Raw genomic sequence first — 18,927 nt, forward strand, 5'->3', positions numbered from 1 at the left:
AACGACGGCATTCTCTCGATTGCTGTGACATAGGGAAAATGTACAGAATAGTCTACCCCTCAACAGGCATGTCTTCCCGAGTCTAATGGATCGCTCCTCCCATCCCCTACATTGGCGATGTCACGTTTCACTCCGGTTGTGGCGCATTGCAAAGACACATTTAAGCCTTGTCCGGGTTGTGGTAGTTGACGTTGTCGTTCCAGCTGTTTGGAGTGTTAGTCATGTCTCTCCGGGCTCCTCAGTTTCATGCCGCTCGAGTGCGAGTCTGAAAGAAGGCTAAGAGGGTAAGAATACGCACAAGATGGTCTTGTCACCGTTGCCCCATTGGTAGTTCTTGGTGCGAATGTTCTGGTAAGAGTACTCGGTACGCTCCTCCAGAGGGGGGAGGTGGCTCCAGTGCTCCCAGTGCTCGTTCCAGAGGACGTAGGCGTTGGCGGCAGCGAGGCCGAGGGCGGGGATGCAGCCGCTGTGGGAAAACATTTCGTCAGCAATCCTGTCCGAATACAAAGCTCCCGTCGACCCCCAAATCATATCCCGCATCCGCTCAAAACTCAATCGTCTCCGTCCTTTTCAATGTGCTGGTCGTCGTAGACGGGCACACAAATTCCTGAGCAGACGTCTGGCGGATGGGATTTTCTGTCTTTTGGTAGGAGATGACTGGATTTGGATGAGGGCATACTAGATGGAGATCTTGCGCCAGAGGGCTGGTGGTCAAATGGTTAGCCGTTTGTTTTCCGGGATTTGATCTCGGCTTCCCGCCGCCTCGCTTCGGAGTCAATTGGCTTCAATTGACTTGCCTAATCACGAAGGAAGGAAGAAAGCCGTATAGACCGCATGGGCTCGAGGAGACGAACCAGTAGTGCTGGCAGCGTGGTGCTTGGCGGCCTCGCGCTCCCTGATGAAAGCGTTGTCGGAGGTGCTGGCGAAGCGGCGCTGGACTGTGGAGCGAGTGGCCGGGGCGCGGGCGGCGCGGGCGGCGGCGGCGAGGAGCTGACGCTGCATTTTCTCTTCTCGTTATCGGTGGAGGGGAGAGGGTTCTTCGTTTGTTTCGGTCGGCCGGCGGCTTGGTGGTGGTTCAAGAGGACTTGTGAGGAAGTTCGGTAGTCAGGCCATTTTGGAACTTCCGGTATGGGGCCGCCAGGCGCACAGCTCGGTTAGCGGGAACGTCACGGCCTGGTTTGTGGCCTTGTATTTTAGGCTTCCATGCTAGTCGAGCTGGGATGACTAAATGATGTCAGGTCCAGGCTAGCGAACCCGGTCATTTGTCCAAGAGACAGTCACGTGGCTTATCACGGGATGTCGCGCTTCAGCTCGCGTTCGCCTCCAGAACGGCAACTATATCGCGTTAAACAGGGCGTCTAAGTCTCACTGTACGCCTATCCCGACTTTTCGACGTCGACGTCTTTCGGTAGTCGAATATTAGTCCAGGAATAGTTTCTGATTCTCGGGAATAATTTGTGGGTTTTCAAGACCGATACACTGTCACTTGTCTTTCGCTCTTTGATGCATTATCATTGCCAACGACGACCTCGCTCCGATACGTTGGATATGGGACTTGAAGTGACTTTAAGCTGACGTCTGTGTGTTTGATTATCTTGAATTTCAAACCTGGGGATCCAAGGGAAGTTTACCAATATGGGGTTGCGCATCACGACGTGGAACGGCGAGTGGCTTCAGTATACCTCCGAGGTAAACGGTGGCTAACATGTTCAACTGCAGTCAACGGTATCAGGTACAATGGTCTCGGATGGAAGCCATTGCATGCTCGACCTAACGTGTTTCAGAAATCCGTTTGGATACCAACCATGGAGCACAAAGCGAACATTCCAAGTTAGTCTATCGTCCAGTATCGGGGTTATACCTTTTGGTCATCGATTCTGATCAGCTCACCAGGCAATGTTCGAAATCTTGGAGGCGGACATTGTGATCATGCAAGAGACCAAGATTCAACGTAAGGATCTGCGTGACGATATGGTTCTCGTCCCCGGCTGGGACGTTTTTTTCAGCCTACCAAAACACAAGAAAGGTGAGCCTACCCAGCTTCGAACAGGTGGGCGAGACCTAACTCATCGGGTAGGATACTCTGGTGTTGCAATATACACCCGCAACGCGAAATGCTGCCCGATACGCGCCGAGGAGGGCATTACTGGGATTCTTCCCGCCCCCAACTCCTCCACTAGCTTTCGTGACCTGCCCGAGGCTCAGCAGATCGGCGGCTACCCGCGACCGGACCAACTGCCTGGTGAGGTGGACGAAGCAACGCTCGACTCCGAGGGCCGCTGCGTGGTGCTCGAATTCCAGGCCTTTGTCCTGATCGGTACCTACAGCCCAGCCATGCGTGACTCATCCCGCGATGATTTCCGGCTCGGATACCTCAACGCTCTCGATGCAAGAGTGCGGAACCTCGTCGCGGCGGGGAAGCAGGTCGTCCTAACTGGAGATTTGAATGTGATTCGTGAAGAGATGGACACGTGTAACGTCAGGGAAGCACTGCGTAAGGAGGGCATGTCGGTAGAGGAGTGGATGGGGATGCCAAGTCGGCGGTTGTTCAACCATCTCGTCTTTGATGGACGAGTCACCGGTGAAAGGGATGAAGGACGAGAGGCACCGGTGCTATACGACCTGACGCGTATCTTCCATCCCACAAGGCTGGGCATGTTTACATGCTGGGAAACAAAAAGGAACATGCGACCGGCCAACAACGGCAGCCGGATTGATTACATTCTTTGCTCCGCTGGCATCAAGGACTGGTTCACAGGCTCCGACATCCAGGAGGGCTTAATGGGATCAGATCATTGCCCCGTGTACGCAAACTTGGCCGACACTGTCAAGGTCGACGGTAGGGACACGTCTGTGCTGGATCTCATGAACCCTGTCGGCATGTTTCGGGGCGGCGAACGGCTCAGGGAGTGGTCGGCCAAAGACCTTCTCCCCTTGTCTGCCAAGCTCATACCCGAGTTCGACCGGAGACGGAATATCCGCGACATGTTCATGAAAAAGCCCGCCGGAAAGCCTTCGTCGAGCCAAGCCCCGAACGCCTTTGAGTCGCATTCGCAGAGTCTCGTATCCGAGGATCTGACCACGCAGGACTCGGAATCCTCGCAACAAGAAACTTTGGAGCCATCAGCGTCCCAATTATCTATCCAGTCAAGCCTATCAGAGCCTCCGGCCTCACAAACAAGATTCCCCTTGAAGCGGGCATCTGACACAGCAATACCCGCAAGAGGTCCCCCGAAGAGGACCAAGGCCAACGAACCAGATCCCTTATCCAAGCAAAGCACCCTTACAGGCTTCTTCAAACCTAAGCAATCGCCCTCGAAGCCGCCACCCGCCGAGACCGGTACGGCGATGGCCAGGACAAAGAATAGAGGCGCAGCAGCCCCAGTCGGTGACCTGGGTCACCCACCCCCCTTGGGAGTATCAAAGGCCCCTCCTCCTCCCGCAGGTGCAGCAGCAACAGCAGACGCCCCGCCGCCACTAGCACCTTCCCCGTCGCCTTTGGCAACCTCTTCCACCGCCGCTACGGTGTCTGGGCTCGACACCGCTGAAAGGGTCTTTGATCCCATCGAGGTCAAGGAGTCTTGGTCCAAGTTCAACCTGGGGAAGAGGGTCGTGCCAAGATGCGAGCACGGGGAGCCCTGCATCATCCTCCAGACCAAGAAACCAGGTGTCAATTGTGGTATGTCGCTCCCCTCCTCCCTCCCACCGTTCTCCCATCCTCATCTGCCGCTCCTTATCTTTATGGAGCTGTCATGTTTCTTTGCTCCATTTCAGATCCCTGGGAGCCGCGGCTGACCCATCATGCAGGCAGGTCGTTCTACATTTGCGCCCGGCCTCTCGGACAATCGGGACAAAAGGAGAAGGGAACGGAATGGAGATGTGGAACTTTCATCTGGAGCAGTGACTGGAAGAGGGATCAGTCATAGGCACGGCGTCTTGCTCCACTATGTTGTAATCACGATGGTCTTATGCGGCGTTGAGTGACTGCATGGCTTCCATACTAGCTAATCCAAATAGCGGCCTTTGCGCTACACAAGGCCTCAAAGAAATGATGTATGAACATTGCGACTTCGCCGAAACCATAATGCGCTGCTTATTCTGGATGACAGGTTTCGACAACAGGCATCGCCCGGCCCCTTTGAAGCTATTTAAAAACTCATTCTTGGTATTTCGTTACTCATGGTAAAGCAGGTAGACCGCGCCCGCTGCGGGTCGTCGAAGTAGGGGTATATGTCATTCTTGCTCCGTTCAAACGCCGGGAATCGCCGCGACCTCACCTCGGTGATGAGTCGACCGATCGAGCAGATTGGGTTGACACGCTCCTTCGGTTACCACCACGCTTCTCTGATGGTTTGCGCGGAGTGTAGCGATAGTCCGGGTGCAGTTTGTTATGGCGCTCTTTGTACGCTTTTGCGAGTGCCCTGTATTTTTCCCGAACCTCATGGGACTCAGCATTCCAGGCTTTACCCAGAAGCTGCGCTGTGAAAGGGTCAGCGATGGGAAGTCGAAGGAAGCTATGCTTGCAAACTCACAGATGCCTTTGTTCTGAATCTGAGGATCCATCTGCTTGACATGCGCTTGGCGATCCTTGCGGTAGAGAATGAAGGCGTTGGGCGGGCGAGGTACCTTGATCTCCCGCTCGGGAGTGTTGACGCGGTGCGTTGTCGCTTCAGCCGCTTCCTCGAGAAATTGGGGCGGCGGTCTTCGAACAACGACGGCGATGCCATTGACTGAGACGATCATGTGTGGCCCGGTGATGAACCTATCACATGGGCCAAGAAGCCATCTGTTGCTGTTTGTGTCGATGCCGTCCTTTACCCACATGACACTTTTACGAAGGACACGCCTGTGATCAAGGGTTAGAAGCCAAGACGAAGAGATGATAGTGGACGAAGCCACGGAGGCCGAATGCTTACCCCATCTGCATAGCCATGAACAGCCGGCCTTCTTCGCCGAAGGCAGTGTAATCATTTCCCGAGACGGCGATGGTGGACTCAAAAGCGTTGAGATGAAGGTCCAAAATGCGCATGACAATGCGAAGTATCTCGGGGTGGACTTGTGTGGGGTCGATGTTGCGAGCAACAATCTTGCCAGGGTTGAATATCAATGCCATGGCGTGTGTAGATGTCAGATCAAATGGCGGTGTAAATAGTCCTGGGTTGTGAATGTATAGCTGGAGGCGTCTTGTGTTTCCTCGAGATATACTTAAATATGAATCAGGATTTACTTTGAAAGAGAGTTAGTTGACTTGGCCCTCGAGAATGCCAGAGGGACGACAATGTGGGATAAGTGTGTAATCAAATATAAGAAGCCTTTCACAAGGCGTCTGGTGGATGGCAACCCGGGGTGGTCCGCAGCACGCTGGGGAGAGATTCGAGGGAGGCTACTTGGTCCCTGCCATGGTGGATCGGCAACGAGCCTTGGGCAGGAAAGGGCCCTGACACGGGGAATAAAGCGCCACTTCCCCTCAGGAAGCGAAGGAGCCATGGCATCGCCCGGGGAATGGTTGGTCTTGCGTCTATTTCTGCGGGACCTATGCCTTGGGAAGGTGGGAGGCTGCAGGGAGGCGCTCTTTTCGAAGTTGTGTACATACCTACTTAGTCGTGGAGGAGGGAATGCGCAGAGTGGAAGGTGGTGGCTTCTTGGGTTTGGAGACTGTACCTACCTACCTACATACCTAACCCCACCCACCTAGGTAAGTAGATACCAAGATAGCATACAGTACATGGCTGCTTTCCATGTATCGGGACGTACCTAGATACGGGTAGTCGGCCAGATACCCCAGAAGCAGGAGCGAGGGGTTCGCTTACACCTCTGGATGACATTTTACAGATGCAGGTACCTCATGCCCCCGCCGGCCGACTTTGGCAAGCCGAGTTTAGATAACTTAGCAAGCCACTAACTGTCGCCGCCAAGACCGATAACGGCCACCTACAGCTCCATGCGGCAGCATTTGGATTCCCGAAGAGTGCCAACACTCGTCGCTGCAGCCTGCCTTCGCTACCATTGCCACGGCTTTCTACCATGGATGTCTGTGGCATTCTTATCTGCCCTACATCCACAGCACCTTGCTTCTCCTAACTCTCATGCAAGGCGGCGAGTGACTCAAACCAAGAGGCGGCATCCAAGACGCCATGACAGAACTTGGCCGCACGTCTTCTCCTGATTCAACTTGGAAGCTGACCCGGATTCTTCCCCTTCAAGTTTCCGATACCTACATAGGATACCTACATGGGTAGGTAGGTAGGTATGGGGTTTGTGTTGCTACCTACCTTGCGATACCGGCACCGAGGGCGGTAGAAACTTCTTTGATTTTGTCTGCTCTCTCTCTCATGATACGTTACTTTAGCGTGCATGGTTGTACAGGCTTTCGAGGCAGGTCATCGAGTAGGCAATCGTGCCTTGACAACAGTTGCGCATCGGTCATTCTGCTAACGACTTCAACGTTCCCGACTCCCTGTCGCAAGCGCATGGTACGGTCTGTGTATCGCAGGTTGAAAGCGATCAACGCACGTGTCTTTTGTTCTCGCTTATAATTCCCTTCGGCGGCTATCAACACTATTACGCCGGTGCAGGGGAGATGACGGCGTGGCCTGTGCAAGAGACAAGCCAGCCTAAGATGCCCATGGCAGACCGTTACCATCTGACTTTTGAATCAAGGACTCCGGATAGAGAGTATCACATCGATTGAGGTTCTCCTTGGTATTCCTGCATCTACATCTTTTCGTAAATTAACGTATCACCGTGGCTAGGCCCCTACGAGCCATCCAAATTGCTTGTACAAAGTTTGACGGCATGCTTGCATCTCTATTGGTGGCTAGCCGGAAAAATGCAATTGCATGCATGGTTATTGTCGCTAGAAACCCCTACTCACTGACAATACTCTTCCCCCTTTCCCAATCACGTTTGCAATTGCCGTCTAGCTCCACAGAACCTTTGGCACGAGAGGTCATATTGCACGGTTGCCATCATCTCCCCCCCCCTAGGTGGCTTTCTCCGACTTATGTGCTTCATAACACATGCATGTCATTCATTGCCGTGACCGCGCAGGCTTGGTCAAGGGATATCTACACCTATATTCCTGACATACCCCGTCTCCTTCTTGCAATTCCCTCTACGGCTAGGTTGAGCTATAATCCTCTTGGAAGAAACATTCGTCTACCATTGGACTTTATGCCCAAGACTCTTCTCTTCTCCCTCTCCACAGTCGCTTACACCAATTCTTCCGTCACTGTCTACTAGAACTATTGCACCCCGATCTTCTCTTTCTTGCCGCCCATTATGTCTCGAAATGAGAAATCATCCTCGACCGAGGGCCGCGTCGTATTAAGAGCACAGGGCATGGATGAGGTATTACCTCGGCATCATCTCAATCTCTTCACCCGTTCGGCGGCGTTTCCTCCCGGGCAATGGATTCTTTCCGAGTGTGGCCATCCTCACCAGTTCCAAGCCGCCTATTGCGTGCGGAATACCCACGGGCAACTGGTGCGAGCATCAATGCCACTGGTCAACGTCTCTGCTGTAACGAACCAGCAGGAAATATATGATCACTGCACAGTCTATCACTATGATCCAGGTGAGTCCCAATATCACGGACAAGAACAGAGCTGACGCCTATCAGCGTATCAAAACCAAGGAGGTAGAGAAAATATCTATGCCACTGCTGCCACTGGTCAGCAGGAGCAACAAGCTGGTAGTTGGATCTTGCCACGCGAGCCAGGCAATTACCAACATGTTTCGATACACCCTCGAACAACTGGACATCACCGCCCGGACCTCGACCCCAAGCAAGACTTCTTTTCGCCAACCGAAATGACATTCTTTGCTAGCCCACCACCATATTCATCACTTGTGACAGCACATGCGCAGGCAAACGCAAATCCCCTGAGGAGCCGGCCAGCGATCTCGCAGACGATGATGCATGATTTGGACACGCCCGGCTTTTCAGCAAAAACCAATGTTGGCGGGCATGCACCTCATCATGGGCTATCGATCGTTGACGACTCGTTCAACGACACCTCCAATGCTTTTCTCAGCCCTGAACAAGAAGAAATACATGGCCTCGAGGCCTTCTCCTTGCAAGATTCCATCGGCCAGGATACACATCAATCATCAATTTGGAGTGCCGACTCGTTCGGCACGACGGTGTCTCCAGCTATGTTATCTCAACTTGACGAACAGGCATTCGATGAGCTGTTTTGTCAAGTGAGCGAAGCGAATTACAAAGTCGACGAAAGCCACCCAAGGCAAAGCGGAGGATTGAAGGATGACACCCCCTTGACGAAGACAACATAACGAGGCTTTCGCCTGTGTGGCCGTATCGGGACTGGGTTGGTCAAGGGTTTGTAACTTGGCGCATCATGTCAACTGGGAGGGCCTTTTGCATCATGTCGATGTCTGTTTCCCTGTCCTCAGGCGCGTCTAGTTGGTCCATCCCAACCAATGAGAGTCCTCTGATGTCCGGGTCATTGTAGGCTGGGTCAAACAGGCCGCTGGTCTTCAGCAGTATTTTGATTGCCTCCCGAGTGTACAAGGGTGTGCTGAAAACATTGAAGGGGTGTGTGGGAGGGTGAGAAGGATTCTGGCTCATGTTGAACACTACTTCCTTTCGCTGGCTGTCGACCGTCCACGTGGTTGCTGCGATCAAGCCTGGGTGCCCAAGGATAGGGTCTCTGAGAAAGAAAGAGAAAAGAAGAGACGAGAGTTTGTAGATTAGAGTCATGAGCATGGCCGGGCCCTATGCAAGTTGACCACGGGGCTGGAGCCAGCCAATGGATGAAGTGAAGGAGGCAGGGAGGGGACAAATTGGTGTGTTGGAATCCTTACGGGGAGAGGAGCAAACAATACAAGTTTTTCAATCAGAAAGATGTTCCAACAGGGGGTAATTGAATGGAAAGAGTGTGATTGGTTACCGAGACATGCAAGAAGAAGCAAATAGAGATAGTATTCATACGTACGTCTCATGGGTGGTTGTAAGAGCCGACGAGGGTCGTCAAGATTAGCATATGGACCAAGCCGAACCTAGCCTAGCCACAGTGTGGTGATCCCTGCAAAGGCCCCACAAATAGTCACATCTAGAACCTTGGCTGAACAAAGCGGGGGGGGGGGGGGGGACGACGTACCAGGTCCCCCCGTTTTTTTTTTTTCAACCAGCCTGCCTCACCTTTCCGGATGGGTGGGAAGGATGCAAGGAACCGTCTACACATGCTTCCGAGAATCAAAGGGGAAAAAAGCAAGTGCGCCACGAGCCTACCTATCTCCGTTCTTCTGCGCCCCCCTGGTGACATCCACTTACTGTAAATAGCTCTGCTGTGGTGGCACGCCTTGTCCTCGACCACTTGCGCATGGAGACAGGACGAGCTCACCGCAAAAAGAAGCGACCAATGCTAGAGCTGCGCAAGCAAACATTTCACCGAATCGGGTAAGATCAACAACCCATCCGGCATGTTGAGCGGTGGTGGATTTCACAGTAAGCTCAGGGATGTCGAAGGCAAAGGTGACACGGTGCTGTAATGGAAAAGTCAGTAGCGTTGGTTGGATGGGTTACGCCACCAGAACAAGCCGACAACTCGGAATCCGTGCCCAAAGTCGAGTCCGCGTCTATTCCTTGGCGTATATTCATCCCTGTCCTAGCCCCATCTGACCGTTGCTGGTTTGCCTCCTGTGTACAGGCTCCTGCTCTTCTACCTCGCATGTGCTGATCAGTGCTTTTGTCTTGTCCTTTACTGTTGCTCTATCCTCAAGCTTTGCCCCAGGTGACGCCGAGGAAATGATTACGTCACTATACATGCCTCATCTCTAACAAGAGGACCAGCTAGGATGCTCCCCCCACCTTCCCAACTTCCAACATGCGGCAAGACTGAATGGTTTGGAAGAAGAGCAGATACTCGGAGCTTTTAACGTGTTTGGCCAGTACCTCAGGATGCATCGTGACAACCGCCAGTCTACGTCGGTACTAGGTAATGTCTTGAACAGATGGGTACGAAACCCTCCTCTCACCGACATTAGATATTTGTCGACCAGAGCGAAGCAAATGTTGACGACACCCGACCCCCGCTCGCCTCTGAAGGTCATGCGCGCGGCCCTTTTTGATTTAATAAGCGCCCTGATACCCGCTAGTACTATCCAGTAAGCGGTAAACTATACGCCCTCGAGCATTAGAACATCGCTACTGTGCCTCTCTTCTGCTCCCTGCTTCTCTGCAAGGCTTTTTGAAGAAGCGGCCTCCATGCCGATTCGTCAACGTACGCACGATAGGTGGCGGATTTGAAATCGAAGACGGTGGAGTGAGACCCAGCTGACATTCAACGACCGCCATCCGATAGGGCCGGCACGATGACAGCGGCCTCCTAGCGCCGCCTAGTTTCTGTCCAAGAGGTCGTCAGCGGAGGTTATGGTTGCAGCTCTCCCGAACGCCAGACCAATAGACACCCGAATGTTTTGTATCCGGCATTTGATACAGCCCCGTATCTCCTTGCCAAGTCAGGCTACCAGTCGAAAACACACACAGCTATACACTACATGACCGCTGAGCCGTGGGGGACAGATGTCAGCCAAGAATGTGGCGCCGCATGGTCTGTGTTTCTCTACGCTAGAGCAGTGCGAGGGCGACTTGTGTAGATCAAGAGATGACAACATCCTCTTCTTGGATCCTTCCTGGTCCGCGGCCTGCCTTTCATGTTCGCCAATACGAATGCAGTTGGCATTCAGGGCTCTTGGCTGTTTACTAGCATGGCATTGGTCGAGAGATAATCAATTCGAAGCACCGCCCTCCTTTGGCCTGAACCGGTTTCAGACACAGTAACTTTCCACACCGATCTGTCAGTCCCTGGGACCCTATTCTCCGCAGGGGACCATTGAGCCAAGCGGGAATTGCACTCTCGATCTGATAGCCTCCGAAATAGGATGGAAATTGAGGCACAGCCGATGATAGCGGCACGCAGAAAAGCATGCAATCTACCACGAGCAAGCGCATCACATTGACACCGCTCATTGATAGGCAGCAGACTCGCGCTAGGCGCGCTTTTATCAAGGGCCAGAGCGCAGTTTGTTTGCCCTCGGCCAACAGGGTAGACTGTGCCGCCCCCGGAATACGAACGAGGCTACGTTACCAATGAAAACTCATCACGCGAAGGCTCTGTCACATGCGCGGGACACGCGCTATTTCTAATGGAAGATGATTGGCGAGATGTACGGTCGCGCTTGAGAAACTCATGTTTGAGAAATATCATGTACATGTTTGGCGCCATAGCGATCTGTTGCGAGGATCGATGATAGGCTGCAATCCGATAATCTCCAACGGCCCAGGTCCACCTTGGATACCAGAAACCCACGGAAGAGGCGCCTTATGATCTCTTAGCCGGCGGTCATGACTAGGCTATACCCTACTCAGATCACCTGCAGTGCCTCCTCGCCACACCGATATTTTGCCCTCTAAAACCCGCACGACAAACTCATGATCGACCCTCTCACCTGACTCAACTTCAGGACCAAATAACACTCTGCCCTCCGAGTAGGGTTAAGAGACCGGGGTCGAAGGGGCAAAGCTTGGTGGGGAGGTCGGGGAGGAAACGAAGGCGTTGGCACGAGACCATGCCATAAAGCTGGGCAAACTGTCCTCTCTGAACGATAGTGGCGGCAACTTTTGGTGTCTCGAGCAAGCAGGCAAACTTGTGAGCAAGATCCAGGAGTCATAGCCAATATCAATTCAACAAAAACAGGCATTCTTCACAAATAACCCGGTAGTCGATCGAGGATCGCCGTCTGTAGAGGCTCTGTGACAAGACAAGTGTCATGCTTTGCCTCCAGCACGCTTAAGCACCGGGGTTGTTCACCGGACCGGCCCAATCCACAGGGTCAGGAACAGTACCCTGTCAACGAAGTCGTGGCGACATCGCAACAACGATGATCACCTCAACCCGCTGCCTGCATTGATGCTCGGACCTATGCTTGCACGGGCATCCGTCTTGCCTAGACGCTGAGAAGATCAGATACACAAAAACCAGTCGGGGGCCATGGAACAAACGGAGGGCGATGGAGACGGGCCTGGGCTCCTACCCAAGGCTGGCGGTGACCTGTCAGTCTAGAACCTTTATCAACAGAGCTTGAAGTAGCCAGAACGGAACCATGGATGGCCCCGGAGCGCCAGGTCTCTCTCCGGCTCCGTGCCCGGCGCCAAAAGAACCGCCTGAGAATATTGTCACCCTCCTCCCTTCGTCCAATTCGGACATCTTTAGCGAATTCAGGGGTAATAGCATAAGAATTTGGCCGAGTAGTGAAAGTAAAACGGCCCGGCGGTGGACCCCATGCTGAAAACGGGCGGTATCTTATTAAGAACGGGCCGAAGAGGGGGGCGGGGTCATGGTTCGCGATAAGGTCTCCATTGCCATGAGGTAGTGCCGCAACGTGTCTCCCTGGATAGCACCCACGTCTTTGTAAGGACTCCGCCGTGTTTGGGGGGGATAACCGTGGCTCAAAGCATCCCAGCGGTGCCGGCGCTGCGTGAGCACTCGGCGGCTCACATAAAAATACTTGAGGGGGGAGTCTAGTAGAGTACTGCTTTTCAGGTCTGTATCGATTTCCCCAACCTGGAGTCTCTCAGACGCCACGTCAAGAACCCCGGGGGGAAGGTAGGTGGTGTCCAAATGCCGCACCATCTTGTCCTCCACATCCCGCCTCGTGGTTCAACAGTGATACCCGCCTCAGTCCAGCCGTATCAAGGCGTTGGAACAGGTGTTTTCTCCTCATTCATGTAGTACAGGCCTTGCTTGTTGGCCGGACCTACAGATTGAACCACCCGCAATCTCGAATCCCGGGATCCTTCATCCCAGCCATGACAACGGCAATGTCAAACCGTGAAAGCCAAGGGGACGTAACAGACACCGGGGCAGTGCCAGAACCAAAGGCACTTTCCCGTTTATTGATTTCAGTGGGAGATAACGCAAATGCTCACGCATGTCAATAAAGTCGAAAGAACTATCAAGCCACAATGACAAGAGACCCCGCCACCAGCCCGCGATGTACCCCCCAGTCCGCAATACTAAGGGGGAGATCCCTTAAAGAAAGGTAGGTAAATAAACGCCTCCTTAAAGGAGAGAGAATAAACGACCGAACACCGAAATGCGATAAATCGGCTCCACAATCCAACGAGCTCTACCCGTCTCTTTTCCTCCCACGGGGCCCGACTTGAAACAATGACGAGCGTAGGCCATGTCTACTCCTCCTGGTAGGAGATCTTGCGCATCTCCCCTAGCCTGTGTCTTGCTGCCGAGAGGGCGTTCTCCAGCTGTAGGATCTCGACCTAAATAAAGTAGCGCGATAAACATTAGCATATTTCCCTCCTACTGTTCGTAAAGCAAGTACCAGTTGCCAAAACAGAGCGGCTGCGACGGAAGCGTCTTGTGACATTCAGTTGAATCACGCAAGCAGTAATAACGTACCTGTTGTTCCATTTCCCGGACCTTGAACTCGTGGGCTCCGAGTTTCGAATAGTCGACCGACTCGTCGTCTGCGTTGCGGTCTTTGATCATGCTCTGCACTTGGCGCACGAGCGCTCTGCAGGCAGCGCCGACGGCCTTGCTGGCCTGCTCGAGGTTCTCCTGGCTCTTGGACATGAAGCCCGCCTTGACTCTGCTGGCGGCGACGAGCTGGGCGGTGGATGCTGCAACGTCGTTAGATGCCACAATGAGTTGCTCAGGGCTGTTTCGGTTCGACAAGACGCCGTCCGCGGTCTCGATTAGGGTGTTAGTCGATCCAGCGACTGCCTTGGCAGCTGAGATGAGACCCTCAGTCCACCTATTGTTCTTCTTGTAGAAGGCGGTCCTCGAGGACGAGCCACGCCCTGCTTGCACAATCTCTTGCTGGGTCACGGTGGCAGCCTTGATCAGCTGTGCAATGGCGTTGGTGATGGCCATGGCTGCGTCGAGAATGCCGTCGTGCACCTTGAGCTCGTAGGTAGAGTAGCCGTCGCGCGGCTTGTTCTTGAGCTTGGCCAGACGAGCAGCAGCAGCAGCAATAGCATCGGCAGCCTTGCTAAGTTCCTGGTCGACAATGTCTCCCAAGTCGCCCTTGCCAGCGAGCTTGCCCATGTTCGGCGCAAAGGTCTCAACAAGCTTGTTGAGTTTCTGCAAGTTCATCTGCACATCGTTGTTGCTGTTGATGACGACGTCGGTCTTCTGGATGGGATCCATGCCCTCCAAACGGAAGCTCTGGAGGCCGCGGAAGAACTTGACGGTGGAAGCAGCAGACTGCCGGGTGCCGTTCATCAAGGCGTCGCTCTTCTTCTCGTCGGTCGCCAGGCGAGTGATACCCTTTGCGTTGCTGCAGACATCAGCAATAGCCCCCGCGAAAATGTTGATAGCCTTGATCAACTCCGCATGCGTGGCGTTGGGGCCATCGGCAATGAAGTTGTTGAAGGCGGTGGCAAACTCCATTGCGCTCGAGGAAGCCTTCTCGATTTGAGATAAGACGTATGATGGCGAGGCGTTCTGGTTTCCGGCTTGCATCGTGGAGTCCAACTCGTAGAGCGCGTCGTCTACTCTCTGCACACCCGACTGCAATACGGAATCAATAATGTCGTTGATCTTGTCGAGGTTGGCCATGATCAAGGTATCTATCTGTCCGTCGATGACGGTGTCCGTGTCGCCCTGGTTCAGCTTGAGCTCGTTGAGCTCGATAAGGGTCTGATCCATGCCCGCCTTGTACACCTCCAACTCTTCTTCCTTGTCGCGGAGGAGCTGCTCCAGGTCCGAGCTGCCATCTCTGAGCTTCGCCTGGGCATCATCCAGAGCTCGGGACTTGAGACGCAGAGCCTCCTCGAGGTCAGCCATCTCGCGATTGTACTTGGACAGCATCGTTGAGAGCTCGTTTCCTTTGCTCCTCTCAATGTTGTCAGCCCGGTCAAGGGCCATGCGCAGCTCGCGCTTGAGCTTCTCAACCTCATCCTTGTTTGCCCCTGCCAGACGATCCTTGTCGTGAAGGGCACGATCCCTTTCTCTGATCATGTCCGCAAGCTCGAGGTTCTTCGTCTTGATCTCACGTTCTAGTTTCTCCCGGCGTTCAATGGCTTCTTGGGCAGAGGCAGCCTTCAGCTGTACAGACTTGAACTTTTGCAGCAGATCCAAGTGCTCGTGGCGGAGCTGAGAGTAGAGTTTCGCGAGGGCCTCGTATTTCGTGCGCCACGTGTTGACCTGCTCCTGAAGAGCTCTGATTTGGTCGTCTTTGCTCGTAATTTGTTGGCCAAAGTGTCCCTGAATCTGAGCCAGCTCACTCTCCAATGCCTTCACCCTCTGGTCGTACTGCTGAAGCATCAGCTGATCCCGCTCGTACTGGGCTCTGGCGTTGAAGTTCTCCTGTTCAAGCTCCGCGAGTCGGCCCTGAGTCTGGTATTGCAACTGTTGCTGCATCAAGGCCTCTTGCTCACGACGCTGCTGCTCCGCCAGTCTGCGTTGCTGCTCCTCAAACTCCCTTTGAGCTTGCTCTTGCGCCTGTTGCTGCATCATCATCTGGTTCCGTTGCTGTTCCTCGAGCACCCTCTGCTGCTCCTCGTACTCCCGGTTCTGGCGTTCCAGCTCGTTCTTCCAGAACTCGGAGATGTCGTCGGGCTCTTGGGATTTTGGTTCAGGAGGTGGGGTCGGGCGTCTCTCAATTTCCTGCTTTGGCCGAGCCGGCAACGCAGGCGCCTCATCGTCTTCCGACAAAAGATTGGGAGGATCTTGCGGCAACTTCGGAATCGTAATCAAGCTGGTCAAGTAGCGCAAGTTCGAGCACTCGTAGTAGAATTTGACAAGACGGTAGTGCTGTGCATCGTATCTCTCACGCAGAGGCGAGAGCACTTCGGCATCACCAGTAGCTGGGTCAAGTTAGCAGAGCTGGTCTTTGCCATCAGTCAAGGGGGCGCCTACTTGAGTGCATGGCACGCAGCATGCTTGTGATGAACTTGTAGATACCGTAGCTCTCCTGCACGAGGGGGACCAGGGAGGAAATCCGACACTCGTTGTTGCCAACGTGACGAAAGTGGGAGAAGATCAACTTCTGGAACTGCTCAATCTTGTCTTGCAGCGTCATCAGGTCGGTGATTGTCTCGTAGCCCTCGTTGGGATCGTTAATGGCTTTCAAGCTCAGATATTCCTCGTACTCGAACGTCCCGTTGAACTCGGGATGCTGCTGATGGAAGGAGAGTTTCGCCAGGAGGTAGTAGACGTATTCTCGGATCAGGGGGCTGTATCCTCGAACTCCTTCTCCGCCCATGCCGCGGTTCAAGCTATCGATCCAGCCCCTCTGCGCCATAGCCTCTCTCAAAGTGTTGGGGTGTCCTTCCTGAAGAACTTTGTGAACCGTGATCAAGGCCTTGAACGTCTGGACCTCGTCGGCGAGAATTGGCTGGCTGCATTGCGTCCTTGTTAGCGGAAGCCCTCCCACTTGCAGGGGCGCCACACTTACACCTTCATCCCCGTCCAGAAGGCCTGGGAGGACCGGTGGTCCCAGGTATACACGATACAGCTACGGACATGTTTTCGCTTCGGCGCGGTCTCGTCGGGGTTCGTTGCCTTCTTGATGTTGATCGCCAACTCCTGATCGGTCCTTGAAAAGTGTCAGTGCACAGTCGCAAAGACTTAAACATCCAGCATTGGACCGCCATATCTCACAGGCAGGGGAGAAACGGACTTGGTGTGCCTGGTATCAGGCACGGCGGCCATTTTGGCGAGATTCTCTACGCGGGGTCGCTGGGTGTTGTCGGAGGTGGATGGGGGTTATTGGGGGCGGGTTTCTGATGGTTCGAGGAAATGACGTCTCCCCACGGGTTGAGGAGAGAGCTCCACGTGCACGCAGAGCTGCCCAAGTATCACTGGGAAGCAATGTGTTTCGGGGGAAATGAATGCACTGTTGAATTTGACAAAGAGAAGATAGAATGGGACTTCCGTGCCAAGTGGAAGAGGCGGAAAGAGTCGTCAGCGTTGACCAAGCTCCTAAAATGTCTGGAGAAGCTCGAGTGTGGCTGGGTTCTGCAACTTGCGCAAGCTCCGGGGGAGTGCGCCAAGACGTCGTCGTTTGCGATCCGGCTTAGTTTGGGGCGGATTGGGCATGAAAAGCATGGAACAATGCTAATCCGGCGGAGGCGACAGTGTCAGCGTGCCTTCCAGTAGCGCCCCAGCGGCGGCCAAGCACCCAAAGCTCCAGGCCGACGCCTGGTCTGATGACGATAATGGTGGGGTTCAGCAGCCAGAGTTGGCCCCAAAAGGCCCCTGCGCCTCCTCTCAATACCCGATTGCTGCGCTCGATCTAATAGGAGATTCCCACGTTTGAGACGATGGCGAGCAGTCAATAAAGTACCCTAATGACAAGTGCAAATGATTGGCGGGTATCAAGCCAAAGTAAAACATAGGGGGTGTGCTTCTGGAACGCATTCGTGGAAACGCAACTGCTTGTGTCAAGGTGCGAACCGACAAGCTCGTGTTAGTCGCTAGGACTCATATGGAGAATACGGCCAATGCCAATCGGGGGCCCTACGAATTGCAGACGCTGGCGTCGAGTGTTCAGCGCATTCGCCGAAGGTTATGTGACACTGGTCATCGGCAGAAGATGTGTAGCTTTTTTGCATGATCTGGCCGGTCGCCTGAGATGGAAAAAGCAGATGAGGGGTCAATCAATACTCGGACAATTTGTACAGTGTGAGACGGATATTGTACAGCAATTTCTTTTGTTTTTTACGCCCGAACATAGCCTCAGCATAGGTACCTTGTGGACGGTCACAGCTCAGCAAAACAGTTGAAGCATTTTACAACGTCTTGTTCTTCATTCGACTGAGGGTATCATGAGAGCCCGACGGGCAAACTATTCGCTTGGCTTTCGTACTCATTCGGAATGGCCGTGATTCCCACGAACACACAACACCTAGACACCGGAATTCGTAACATGCCCCTAGCTCAGGCTAACAACCATGAAGCTTCGCGGCACGATCACGTAGTGGCCAACGGGGCGCACAAGTGACATCCCCTCATGTAGGTGTGAACAACGATGTGCCATTGGTTTTTTTTTTCCATTCCCTATGGACGTTGCCGAAAACGTGATGTGATGCCTTTCCATGCTAGAAATCCTTTTCGTTCCTCACGTAAACACCCCATGCAAAAGAAGAACCGCCAAACCCCCCAAAAGACACTCTAAATCGTCGTCTCGTAAGGGAGAGGGGTGACAGTCTCGGGCTTGTTCTCCTTGAAGTCGACGGTGCGGGCCTCACGGGGCATGAGAGGGAGACGCTTAAGCTGGAGGGCCTTGCCCTCGGCCTGGGCCTGCTTCTTCAGCGCAGCGTTCTCCTTGACGCGGCGCAGGAAGTCGTCTCTCGAACGGGAGGGCGAGATGTGCTCGACGCGGATGTTGATGCGCTTCTCGATGTAGCGGTGCTTCACCTTCTTGTAGATGATGATGCCGACGGCGGACTTGGTGACGTTGTAGATGACACCGGTCTTGCCGTGGTAGACCTTGTGAGGCATACTGCAATTCCAATATGTCAGCCATTTGTGTGCGCGCATGCCAACGCTCCTTCCAGGTGGTGGAAAAGTCCCCATCTCCGATATGTCCTTGTCGCATAACGCTTGATTCGAGAGTCGAGAATTCGCTTACCCCTTCTGAACGGCACCGTTGGCCTTGATGTCGACAATGTCGCCAACCCGGTACTCGCGGAGGTACGTGGAGAGCTTGATCATACCCTTCTCACGGAAGTTTCTGCTGAACGCATACTGCAACGCCAAAACCGTCAGCAATCCGGCCGCAATGCAATAATATCTCGAGGCAGGGCAGTACGTACGCGCGTTCCCGCGCGAAGACCCGCTGGGTGACCCATTTTGCCGGTGTGGTTGTCGTGAAGGGCGGAATTTGGTGATAGTGTTGTCGGGTCTTGGAAAGATCACGGAAGTTCCAGACAAGCAAAGG

At 53.8% G+C, this 18,927-nt stretch overlaps 5 protein-coding genes across 5 annotated transcripts; 1 reads left to right on the forward strand and 4 right to left on the reverse strand.

Moving 5' to 3' along the window:
- Positions 1-160: 160 nt before the first annotated feature.
- Positions 161-1,002, reverse strand: GLRG_04641 (cytochrome c oxidase subunit VIa; the record flags this gene model as incomplete). The annotated part of the gene is made up of 4 exons (XM_008095326.1): positions 161-203; positions 299-466; positions 680-704; positions 855-1,002. 4 exons carry the CDS (start codon positions 1,000-1,002, stop codon positions 161-163), a joined length of 384 nt encoding a protein of 127 aa, XP_008093517.1.
- A 633-nt stretch (positions 1,003-1,635) lies between these two features.
- Positions 1,636-3,926, forward strand: GLRG_04642 (endonuclease/Exonuclease/phosphatase; the record flags this gene model as incomplete). The annotated part of the gene is made up of 4 exons (XM_008095327.1): positions 1,636-1,689; positions 1,894-2,026; positions 2,078-3,679; positions 3,808-3,926. The coding sequence occupies 4 exons, from the start codon at positions 1,636-1,638 to the stop codon at positions 3,924-3,926; spliced, it is 1,908 nt and encodes a 635-aa protein (XP_008093518.1).
- Positions 3,927-4,273: 347 nt separating this feature from the next.
- Positions 4,274-5,113, reverse strand: GLRG_04643 (mating type protein mat1-2-1; the record flags this gene model as incomplete). Its single annotated transcript, XM_008095328.1, has 3 exons — positions 4,274-4,479; positions 4,533-4,846; positions 4,917-5,113. 3 exons carry the CDS (start codon positions 5,111-5,113, stop codon positions 4,274-4,276), a joined length of 717 nt encoding a protein of 238 aa, XP_008093519.1.
- Positions 5,114-13,213: 8,100 nt separating this feature from the next.
- Positions 13,214-16,697, reverse strand: GLRG_04644 (ANTH domain-containing protein; the record flags this gene model as incomplete). The annotated part of the gene is made up of 5 exons (XM_008095329.1): positions 13,214-13,300; positions 13,440-15,850; positions 15,903-16,384; positions 16,441-16,571; positions 16,647-16,697. 5 exons carry the CDS (start codon positions 16,695-16,697, stop codon positions 13,214-13,216), a joined length of 3,162 nt encoding a protein of 1,053 aa, XP_008093520.1.
- A 1,461-nt stretch (positions 16,698-18,158) lies between these two features.
- GLRG_04645 (ribosomal protein L21e) lies at positions 18,159-18,838 on the reverse strand (the record flags this gene model as incomplete). The annotated part of the gene is made up of 3 exons (XM_008095330.1): positions 18,159-18,489; positions 18,619-18,734; positions 18,803-18,838. 3 exons carry the CDS (start codon positions 18,836-18,838, stop codon positions 18,159-18,161), a joined length of 483 nt encoding a protein of 160 aa, XP_008093521.1.
- Positions 18,839-18,927: the final 89 nt, after the last annotated feature.

Source organism: Colletotrichum graminicola, assembly GCF_000149035.1.
Source record: "Colletotrichum graminicola M1.001 genomic scaffold supercont1.15, whole genome shotgun sequence".
NCBI lineage: Eukaryota > Fungi > Ascomycota > Sordariomycetes > Glomerellales > Glomerellaceae > Colletotrichum > Colletotrichum graminicola.